The sequence below is a fragment of the Podarcis bocagei genome (genome assembly GCF_964188305.1).
Source record: "Podarcis bocagei genome assembly, chromosome: 7".
In the NCBI taxonomy this organism is placed as follows: domain Eukaryota; kingdom Metazoa; phylum Chordata; class Lepidosauria; order Squamata; family Lacertidae; genus Podarcis; species Podarcis bocagei.
In genome coordinates, this window is record NC_138132.1 from 46039326 (window position 1) to 46051409 (window position 12084).

Below are 12084 nucleotides of genomic sequence, written 5' to 3' on the forward strand. Positions count from 1 at the left end.
CGAGACAGTCCGCGGGCAGGTAGGGTCTCAGCATGCGTACCAGGTGGAGTTGGTAGACAGCTGCCCTGGATACAGAATTGACATGCGCCTCCATGGACAGCTGTGAGTCCAAAATGACTAATAATAATAATAATTTATACGGTGCTACTGGACAATATTTATTTATTTATTATTTATTTACTGTTAATTTAAATTCTCTTTAAATCTTTTAACTGTTTTAACTGTGTTTTTATCATTTTTATATTTTTGTAAACTTTTTAGAGGTTTTACTACAGTCAACTTTTATATGAATTTTGGTAAACAATAAGTAAAACTAAGTAAATTTGTCTGGTGTGAGCCGATAGAAAAGCAGAAAGGGGTGGGGAGCTGCAAATTTGCAGATTTGTGTAAAGAATGCAAATCAGAAAGTGACATGCTTTTCCAGTGGATCTGAGATTAGCATTCTGCTATTATGGGTTCAGAATAAAAGCAAGAAGAATTCATTTGGCAGTGTTATACATCAACAGTTTTTAATGCATTCTGTCACGTCACCGGCAGTCGTGGTTGCCACTCTCAATTATATCAGGACCCAAAATAGAACACGTGGAGGAATGAACTGCATTAGATGGTTCACTCAGTATATTTACAGACTGCAAATAAGGTTTTCTAAGAGGTTGAGATGTAATCAAGTCCCCTAAGGTGATTCAAACTCAATTTAACTTAGCTGTTAAGTTAACCTACAAATCTGTAAATGTATTCAGATAGTAGAAAGCAATCACATTCTTTCTTTGTGTCAGATGATCAAGAATTTATTTGGAAGACGCAAGAGAATTCAGATCTAGAGGAGGGCCTCTATATTCAGTTTATTCTTGTATTATTTTTACTCCCACATGATTGCTATGCTGAATCTGCATTTGAAATTGATTTCTTTGTAAAACACCCACCCACTTCACACTCTCTCATGGTACTCTGGTGCACGACTATCCTGTAAATTTTGGGTACCACCAGTTTCTCTCTTTTTTTGCAGTCTTCAGTTCTACACATTTCCAATTCAGTTGGCAAGTGCTGTTTTTCTTTTTGTCATCATGAAAATCCATCAACGCCGGAGTGCACATTTCTTCTGATAAACACATTTTGTGTGCAATTTTGCCTAGTGTACACATTTTTGCAAAACAATTCCCCTAATATAATGCATTTTTGTATGCCATTTTCACTGATACAGGCATCTATATGCATACTTTACCTAGTAAATGCATTTTCGTACACATTACCCGGCCAGAGAACTGCATTTCAAAATACAGAGAAGTTTAAATTATGAAAGATGGCTGTTTCACTTTGCATATTGTTTCAGAAAGTGTGAATTTGATAGCTTTGCCTTTTAATGTGAACTGAATTTCTCCCCTATCCTTATATAGCACTGGATTGCTATATAAGGTTGGGATCCCCAAATGGCTGTCACCTTGCCCTACCATGAACATTCCAGTAATGTTGCTAGAGGTTTTTTTAAAAGGGCAGCGAGGGGGGGGGGCAGAAAAGGGGAACAAGAAAAGGCAAAAGTGCAAAAGAGGTCAGAGTTAAGAGTTGCAGTCCCACTCGCAGTGACCTCTCCCCTCAGAGCAAGGCCTAGTCTAAGAAGGTAAACAAACTGGAAAAGGACAACATTCTGTGATTTTAAACTGGCCACAACTCTATTGATTCCAGATATAGGTAGAATTTGGCTTAGGGATTGGGTGCATATCTCTCCCAGCCTTTTGGTAGATGGCTGAGGCATGACAGGGTCGATCATGGGCTTAATGGGTCCATCACAAGACACAGGTCTAAAGTGATGGCCCTTCCACACTGCTGAACGAAGCTCTATGGCCCATTTGTCACACACCTTGGCTTCCAACTAGACACCTCTGACAGAGCACGCCTGTGGCCACAGTGTTCTGAAGTGGAGGTGGGGCACCACTTCACACACCCCCTGAGATGTTAGACTAAGGATTCCACCCCAGTGCCTGGAGATTCAACTCTGCTCTCCCCCCCCCCCCCCGGTTTATGGCAACCAGGAGGCTATATTGGGGAAAGAGAGTTTGGTATATTCTACTCAAAAATGAGATTAATGTTTCTTTCTGAATGGACTGCTACCTTCCTGCATCTGACTCCTATCACTGATTTGTTCAGACCACAGTGGTACCTCAGTTTTCAAATGTAATCCATTCTGGTAGACCATCCGACTTCCAAAACATTTGAAAACCAAAGAAGTTACTTCTGGGTTTTCAGCGTTCGAAAACCGAAACATTTGACTTCCGAGACGTTCGAAAACCGAGGTACCACTGTGTGTGTGTGTGTGTGTACACACACACACACACACACACACACACACATATGCAAAGAGAAAGTTCAGCTACTTGATCTAGCCCTAAGCAATGAACAGCTGAAATAAGCTTTTCTTGTTATTTCTCTTAAATTTCATTTTGAGCAAACACAAACTGAAATTTCAACAAGGGCAGAAAGGGTTAGTGTGCAGGATCTAGTTGCAACACAGAGCTTTTGTTCAGATCTTTTTTCTCTTTCTGACAAGGACTTTATGAGACTAGTCAGTTAATGAAGTAGTTGATGAAGTCATGGCTGTATCCCCCACCCTCACCCCATGTCCACTTACTTGAGGGCTGTTACAACCCTGCCAGCTTTGTAGCTAGAATTCATTCCAGCTACTTCAACTACATTTTTATCCATAGAGTTCTCCTGTTATCTGAGATGGGGCAAAAGGTTACACGTGAGAAAACTTTTTCAGTGGTTGCCCCCAGGCTCTGGAATATGTGAAGGTAAGGCAAGAACATTTCTGATCTTCTTCCTCTAGACACTGTACACTTGCTTAGATAGGAGTAGTGGAAAGACAGTGATCACCAGGAGGAAGGAAAGCAGGATGGGGGTGTTCAGGGGTTAGCACTGGGGTCCCTGCTGAGTGTGGGCCTCAGCAGATGCACAGTGAGCCCTGACACCACCTCACTGGGATCTGGACTTCAGTAGATGTTCAGTGAACGCCTGGTACTTGCTTTGTTGTTGTTTAGTCGTTTAGTCGTGTCCGACTCTTCGTGACCCCATGGACCAGAGCACGCCAGGCACCCCTGTCCTCCACTGCCTCCCGCAGTTTGATCAAACTCATGCTGGTAGCTTCAAGAACACCATCCAACCATCTCATTCTCTGTCGTCCCCTTCTCCTTGTGCCCTCCATCTTTCCCAACATCAGGGTCTTTTCCAGGGAGTCTTCTCTTCTCATGAGGTGGCCAAAGTATTGGAGCCTCAGCTTCACGATCTGTCCTTCCAGTGAGCGCTCAGGGCTGATTTCCTTCAGAATGGATAGGTTTGATCTTCTTGCAGTCCATGGGACTCTCAAGAGTCTCCTCCAGCACCATAATTCAAAAGCATCAATTCTTCGGCGATCAGCCTTCTTTATGGTCCAGCTCTCACTTCCATACATCACTACTGGGAAAACCATGGCTTTTACTATACGGACCTTTGTTGGCAAGGTGATGTCTCTGCTTTTTAAGATGTTGTCTAGGTTTGCCATCGCCTTTCTCCCAAGGAGCAGGCGTCTTTTAATTTCGTGACTGCTGTCACCATCTGCACTGATCATGGAGCCCAAGAAGGTAAAATCTCTCACTGCCTCCATTTCTTCCCCTTCTATTTGCCAGGAGGTGATGGGCCCAGTGGCCATGATCTTCGTTTTTTTGATGTTGAGCTTCAGACCATATTTTGCGCTCTCCTCTTTCACCCTCATTAAAAGGTTCTTTAATTCCTCTTCACTTTCTGCCATCAAGGTTGTGTCATCTGCATATCTGAGGTTGTTGATATTTCTTCCGGCAATCTTAATTCCGGCTTGGGATTCATCCAGCCCAGCCTTTCGCATGATGAATTCTGCATATAAGTTAAATAAGCAGGGAGACAATATACAGCCTTGCCGTACTCCTTTCCCAATTTTGAACCAATCAGTTGTTCCATATCCAGTTCTAACTGTAGCTTCTTGTCCCACATAGAGATTTCTCAGGAGACAGATGAGGTGATCAGGCACTCCCATTTCTTTAAGAACTTGCCATAGTTTGCTGTGGTCAACACAGTCAAAGGCTTTTGCATAGTCAATGAAGCAGAAGTAGATGTCTTTCTGGAACTCTCTAGCTTTCTCCATAATCCAGCGCATGTTTGCAATTTGGTCTCTGGTTCCTCTGCCTCTTCTAAATCCAGCTTGCACTTCTGGGAGTTCTCGGTCCACATACTGCTTGAGCCTTCCTTGTAGAATTTTAAGCATAACCTTGCTAGCGTGTGAAATGAGTACTTGCTAGTAGCCACATTTCACTAATCTCACTCTTCAGTGGTTTGATAGACTGTTTACTATTATAAACTGGGTAACCAGGACAGGAAGGAGCTGCGGAAATGGCTGCTGGAAGGTGCAAATGTGGATTGTTTGCAACAATCAAATCTTGGCACACATAGTTTTTGTATAGGCCCACAATAAGAAACAAATTCTAACTCTATTATCAGGTAAGCTGCTTTGGTAAATGGTGAATTTAATGCCAAACACCCACGAGGCACAAGAATAGCTGGATTAACAACTCTAGTGTCATGCTGTCAACTGCTGTTTATTTAAATTAAAATGTCACTACCCAGAAATAAATGAGGTAGCTACAAAGCTCCGGATTTCTGTCACTCAGCGTCTTCACAAGCTGGATAATAAAAACGATTCTGTTTCATTTGTGCTTTATTGCTTCCTAGGAGATTAGGTTCCGTTACATCATTCAACACAACTCCAAGCTGAATGATGGACAAGGCAGGCACTGTGGATCCAGATTTCTAGGATAGGGTAGAGGAGTTGTTCAACATTTCTCTCCCTTATATGCCCAGGCCTCTTCTATTCTCCTTTCCACCTTGTTCCTGCCTTATTTCACCCTTTCTTAAACAGTTTTTCTAAGAAAGTATAAAATATCATGATCCCACAACTTTTATTTATACCAGAGAGATGGCGAACAATTCTGTCCTAAAAAGGCTCCATTTCCTCTTTTAATCTAAATCCAGAACAATTGTGGCCATTTGGGGGGGGAGGGGGCAGATATGTCTGCTCATGTGACCTGCACAATGGGTAGATTTAATGCTTATTGCAGGCTAGTGGTTTCAAGCCTTGCCCCTGAATTATATACCCATTCAGTCAGCCATGTAAATAGACTCTTCTTGTTCATAAACCATAGATGTTTAGGCTTGGCCATGCAGAAAGCACGCAAACAATTCCTGATCATGTGCAGACAGCCTACATTCAGTCTCTGCATGTGTAAGATCTGCTCATGTCATTAAATGAACACATGGAGATTGGAGTGATGTTCAAGTCATCTTCATTCTCCTTAATTCTCAGTATGTTGACTGTGTGAACAGAGCTCATGTCACAGTAGCACAGACAGCAAGAAATGTGCAACTAAATCATTCCTTGAGTGTAGAGCAGGAGAGATTATCAGGAGCGCAAGCCTGACTCTGCCTAACTACCTTCCTCCACTTCCTGTCTAGGAATACCATAAACTCCCATTCCCTCTTACAGGTGTGGGGAACCTTTTTCAGCCCGAGGGCTGCATTCCATTCTGGAAAGCTGTGCAAAATCCATGTACCAGTGGTGGACTAGACCAGAGGCAGAAACTGGTGGAGAAATTGGCCTGTTGTTTACCTTTGTACACTAGACTATTTTCTAACACATTTGCAAACTTCTCCCTATGTGCCATCGAGACAAGCAAGAGACATTATCAGAGTTCAAGGACACATTCCACCTAGATTTGTAATGTGAAGTAGGGCCCTGGAGGGGTATGGCCTATAGAAAGTTCTGAGGGCCAGATAGAGAGGCGTGGGAGGCCACATTTGGGCCTGAGGTTCCTGTAGCTGCCCTATTGTCACATATGGTACCCTGATCACTGGCCATGTTGACCCTGGGAGAATGAGGCCAAAACATCTGGAGAGAGTTCTGTTGGCTACTCATGGTCTATACAGTACTAAGTGGTCTAAGCTTGGTCTAAGTATAAGATACCTTCCTATTTTCAATTTCACACATAATCAGGGAAAATATTTAACTCACACTAACAGACAGGGAACAGGGAAGGTTTTTTTGGGGGGCAGGGCAAACCGACTATACAGTGTGGACAACAGAGAAATATTTACTTTTCCGGTTTTTCCATTTTCACACAAATAGGCTTCATTCCCTGATGCAAGTTCGGGAGCGTTGTCATTTACATCGAGAACTTTGATAGCAACAGGCACTCGAGATATTTGACTGGGGTTTCCTAAGAGAAGAAAAACACAGTGTGGAAAAGAAGAAAAAAGAGAGGTAAGCACACTTCATTTCATACTAATGACATAAAGGACCCAAGGTAGACAGACAGTTCTGTGCTGAAAGCTTGCTGGGCCTTTTCTGCTTCCAATAATTGGGCTGCTTTATCCAATGGCCAAGGGGAAAAGATAAAGAAGAATGGGCAGCAGTTTCACAAAAGGGAGACAGCAAATAAATCCTTATTGCAAACAGCGTTTGTTGGAGATTAGCTTGATGAAGACCTTCTTGGACTAAATTGGTAGATTCTTTTTTCTGATGAAGTTTGCATTGTTTTATTGATAAAGGGCATTCTGCATGGGGAAAAGAGGCTGTAAACAACCAAGATTTATTTCGTTGCTTATCTTTGCCATTTTACTCTATTAGCCAGCCTGACTGCACATCTATTATTTCAGCTTGGCAAAAAAAGGGGGGGCATGGGGGAGAAAGACAATCCAACTCTAATCAGATTTTGTTAGAAAAGTGAAGAGTGGAATTGATGTAGGTAAAAGAAGAAAGAAGAGAGAGAGAGAGTACATTTTGATATTATGCAAGAACACAAGTTCATTAATCTCATCCAGAAATGTTGTTTTGAATTGAAATATTTGTTCATTAAGGTTCTGTAAAGTCGAAATAAAAGCTTTGACCCCCATTAATAGCTATAATTTATCACATCTCTCTTTATAGCCCAATTGCTAGATATATTTACTCAGATGTATGTCTTAATTTTAGTCCATGGATGTATTCCCACATAAAATCTTGATCAGTTCATCCTAGTTTATACTTATTAACAGTAGTGGGGGACCTCTGATCCATGGGCTAATTAGGTTATTAAGCTATTGGAATGTGTGTGGTAAGATTGACTATTTCTGTTACAGAAGGAGTAAAAAAAAGACAATTTGTGCCCACCATAACTACATGAGACATTGATTGGAATAAATGGGCAACACCTTTGTTAACTTAGTAAGATCTGCAATGAGCAAAAACCAATTAGCAGCAAGCTAACAAACCCTCAATGCTGGTTCCTGAAGTTCAGGCAAAAGCTAGGAAAATAAATATCCTGCTATCTATCTGGCATGGGTGATTCCATCATGGCTTTGAACGCAAGGGCAGAAGGCAGGGTGGGTAACCTCCAGTCTGCAAACTAATATTTGCTCGCCAAGAGGCTCAAGTTGATCCATGAGGCCATTTCCCCCAAGCCTTACCCACATGCCCAGTAGGTGATGTGATTTGCGACACTATCTGATGGGCAACAGCATGAGGCAATATCCTGCATTGGCTGTGTGCCTGTTCCCAGAAAGAAACAGCAGCACACAGCCAAAGCAGCAGGATTTCACCCCCTGCTTAGCAACTTATACATTCTGGAGAGGGCAACAGAAGATGCTTGTCTTTAGCAGGTCAGGCTATTTGCCTGTTCAGTATTGTGCATTCTGATTATTAGATGCTGTAGACTGCAGGCTGAACCTTCTGTATGCTAATCATCTGTCTTGCCACTGAACTACAGTCCCTCATTCTAGAGCCCTCATTAGTTCTAATTTGATTAGTTCTAAGGAGAGGACAGTGTAAGTACATGCTAGTGAGTCATTGTCTGCCTTTTTAGGAATATTAGAAAGGTGCACCATGACAAAGAGTGAGAACTCTGTATACTTGGTCATCATAATATGCAATGTATCACATTGGTCGGCAAGATTTCATGCAATTAATTGCCTTCATTGATGCACCATGAATATGTTTAACATGGAACAATAATGTACTTCTTGCTGAGGGTGAGGAGGGGAATTAAGTTGCATGCAAACTGAGTATTCAAAGCATTTCAAAAGCATTTTCTTTATCTAAAGTTGATAAAAAAAATACATAAACAATGAATGCATTGGTTTCTTAGTGCCAAGTGTCACATTTAAACACTAAAGATTTCCTTTTATCTAAATTAACGGAATGATGGTGGTTCAAATTTTATAGACATTACAGAGGAATGTAATTAATTAGATAAGCTTCTGAAGAAATTATTCATGCCTCTTGTGACTGCCCCCAAAATGTTTGTCTTTCATCTGAAATACAAACATTAAACCTAAAGATATTATAATTAGAAACTTGGTGAGAATTCACTTTAAGAATTAATTTGCTAAACACTAGAGAAGAACTTGCTGAGTATAGAAACCTCCAAAAGGGGATACCCCTAGATAGCTGCACACTGCATACAACAATCATAATGGATTTATTTGTTTTGTCCATGAACTACAGGCTCTAAGAAATTCTAGGGATTGATGTTCTACAGCTCCAATGGGGAGTATGTGGTCCACTTGTGGGACTCCAGCTCCCATCAGCCCCAGTTAGAATGGCCAATGGCCAGAGATGAGAGGAGTTTTAACATCTGGAGGACCACAGGCATGGGCATAGCCCACGGGCATAGGGAGGTAGGCTTCATGTTAGGGGGAGCAGAACCTCAGTTAGTTAAGCATTTTTACTGACTTACTTGATCTAGGGGGGTAGCTACCCCCTCCCCTCCACATTGGCTATGCCCATGACCACAGGTTCCCCATCTTTGACCTACAGTCTGCAAAGTAGGTACATAGAGCATGTAAAATAGCATGTTGAGCCACTTCCAACCTAACCCAGTTGATTACATCACTCCATATTGTGGAGGGGGAATATCTTTAAAATGTTCCTTATTAAAAGCAGCTCACATGTAGTAAGTAAGCAGAGCAAGGAGAGCATTAGACTGAGCATTTCTCACAGGAAGCACTTGCAGTCTGATCCAGTAATGCTGAATTTAAGGGTTTGGGCTGGATCCTGATATGGCTTAAAACTAAGATAGCTGTACCCATGCAACTGAACAATTATAAGTGGTGCTATGCCTCAAAACATGAAATGTTATATGCAAACCCAATACTTCCAAATAAGCATGTTTAGAATTAGTAAATTCTAAAAGAGACCCACCAAAAGAAATCCATGTACTTATCACTTGCTGGATTATGAACCACAGTCATAAATCAGACTCACACTGCACAGTGCTTTAAATCGGAAGACCACCCCATTGGATTTTGATACAATTCTTAAAGCATTAAATCAGGGCCAGATTGTGATAAATAGGAACAGGTTTTCCAAAATGTTAAATGCACTGCTGATTTGGCTGCACACTTCATTCCCCCTCCCCAAGCTTACAAAGTTCCAGTGTTAATATTTCAATTTGATACACATTTATCAAGATTGTATCTGATGGACCTAACAAGATAGCCTACCTGCACAGTAGCTTAATTTTATTCTGTACTGTTTTATGCTATTCTCCCTCCCACCCACCAATCCTCAGTGCAATCTTTAATCTGCAAAAAACAGAGTGCACTAAGCAATACAGAAGTGACATGTACAACAACATTACCTAATTTCAAGTACAGTGATAAAGGGTAAGGTTTCTGTGGGTGGCACATTAACAGAGAAAAACTAGAATTAGGGAAGCTTCTGAAATTCTTCTTTTTAAAAGTGGTTCTGAGAAAGTAGAAATTCCTCGTGTTTCATCCCCCCCCCCAAAAAAAAATAATAATAATGGGGGGAGAGTGCTGTGCATGCACAATTTGCCCTTCAGCTAACTTTATGATTTCTCTCTCTCTGCATTATCAATGCATGCATAGGTATTGACAAAGAACTGCAGAAGAAAAGAAGAGGGGAGTGGATCATATTTACCACTATCTACATCATTACTTTTGTGTAGTGCTTTGCCATTGTGCAGGAATGTGTTTTCTCACCACACACACAAAAAGAATCCTCTGTGCGATTACATTAGGAATTATCACCTGTGTTCTTTTTGATGCTTCGTCAATGAATTGGATCAATCCATTGGTTATATATAGGGAATACAGAAATGAACTAAAAACTGCTGAAAACTGTCTCTGATTCAATTCTGGAATACTCCTATTTAACCAGGTTTGGGAAAACATCCACCACCACCGCCCCTCCATGCTACATACAGAAGCTGAAAGGATGGGTAGTGGAATCTTACTTCAATATGGGCAATAGGACACTGTTTTCCACTGTAGCTGAGTGCAGCAAGCTGAAAACAGAGAAAGCTGAAAACACTTTTTGCTATGTTGAAAGTCACCATTTCTTTGGTCCACTTTTCAAGGGTCATTATCAAATGAATGGCAATAACTCTTTATATGATCATGCATAGGTACATTCAACTCATGTGCAACTCTATGTGCAACTTCCACTCCACCTGTATTCTTAAGGCCCATGGAGAACAGTGGCCATAGTTTTCACCATAGTGACTTTATATTCATTGTGATCAGTAACGCAGAAACAGAAGACACATCACTGTCAGTAAGCAACTGAAACAAACTAGAATCATGACTCCTTCAGCTGATAACTAGCTACCAGGATTAAGGCAACACATGTTTTGCTTGGTTTCTCTTCAGAAGCTAATACCTACATTTTCCTGAATGCCAGTAACCCACCCTTTTTGCTCAGCAACCAGTTTGACTTATTGGTTAGAGTGTCAGATGAAAAACTTTGGTTCAAGCCAATGCTCAGCCATGAGTCACTGGGTGACACTAACTGAGTCACCATCTCTCAGTCTAACCTTCTCCCAGGATTGTTGTAAGATGGAAATGGGAGAGAGCAGCTATTTGTGCCATCCTAAACTCCTTGGAGAAAAGGGAAAGCAAAAATTCAAAGCTGTGAGCAGTGAAATTCTGTGCATGTTTATTCAGAAGTTCTGTTGGGTTCATAGGACTGCAGCCAGTAAACAGAACACATAAGTTCACATTTTAAACTGTGTTGTTATGGCTTTCATTCTCATTTCATTTCCTGGTTGGATAAAATTTAGAAGAATGGTATCACAGTGCTGAGACTGAGAATAGTATTTAAGGCCAGTGCATGTCGGAAGAGAGGACTAGGCACACTGCTTCCCATGGTGAAAGACTTGTGATCAATTTCAAAGGACAACACTTGTAAATCTATAAGCAGCTGTACTCCAATGATCTACAAGTCTGATTAAACATGCTCAGGTTTTGTGCTGATTCACCTTCAGGGGTGATACACATCCTGCAAGGTCACTCACTCTGTGAGGGATTGATAGGCAATGTGGAACTATAGAGGCAAGGGTAAATTTTAATTCCCTGGGAGACACAACAAACAGTTGCTCTATAAAATGCAGTGTCAGCCCAAAATATTTTGCTGTCAGAGTTGTAGGACAAGATGGTGACCTACTCCCATTGCCATTTCCTGAAACAGACTGAATCGGTACCTGAATCATATATGGGTGATGAAGAAGATTGGGAGTGGGGAATGATACCTGCCACAATTCATTATCAGACCTTTTATGTTCACTGTGCCATTATGAGGTCTCTTCTGTATGATTCAGGAATCAGGCCTTCAAAGTGGTGGCACCTACCCTTTTGACCTCCCTCCCACTGCATTTCATTCAGAGGACAGCAACATGAAAACAGGCATTTCCAGTGGTGGCTCCCAACTTGTGGAATACTCTCTCCAAGGAGGCATGCCTTTTTATCTTGGCTTCTAGCCCTTAATTTGGCATTTGTGACCTCCTTTAGGAGGGCAGCTTCAGTATCTATAATGGATTTGAATTTGTTTTTGTATATGCAATTGGTTTCGCGTTTATATATGCAATTCTTGAATATATATTTTACTGCTGATGTTTTGATGGTTAAATCATTTTGATGTATTTCATAGGAATAAATTCTATATATGTTTTCCAGAATGCCCTGGACAATGTATCATTCTACAATGGTTTGCTCCAAAATCCTCCAGTCAGGAGCTGAAGCCCATAGGTCACT

General features: G+C 41.3%; 1 protein-coding gene across 6 annotated transcripts in view; it reads right to left on the minus strand.

The window, feature by feature from the left end:
• Positions 1-12084, minus strand: part of CDH8 (cadherin 8) — a 239377-nt gene that overhangs the window by 29060 nt on the left and 198233 nt on the right. For all 6 annotated transcript variants that reach the window (XM_081202702.1, XM_081202703.1, XM_081202704.1 and 3 more), the window contains one exon: positions 6151-6272. In XM_081202702.1, coding sequence (XP_081058828.1) covers positions 6151-6272 — 122 coding nt within the window. The remainder of the gene's footprint in view (positions 1-6150; positions 6273-12084) is intronic.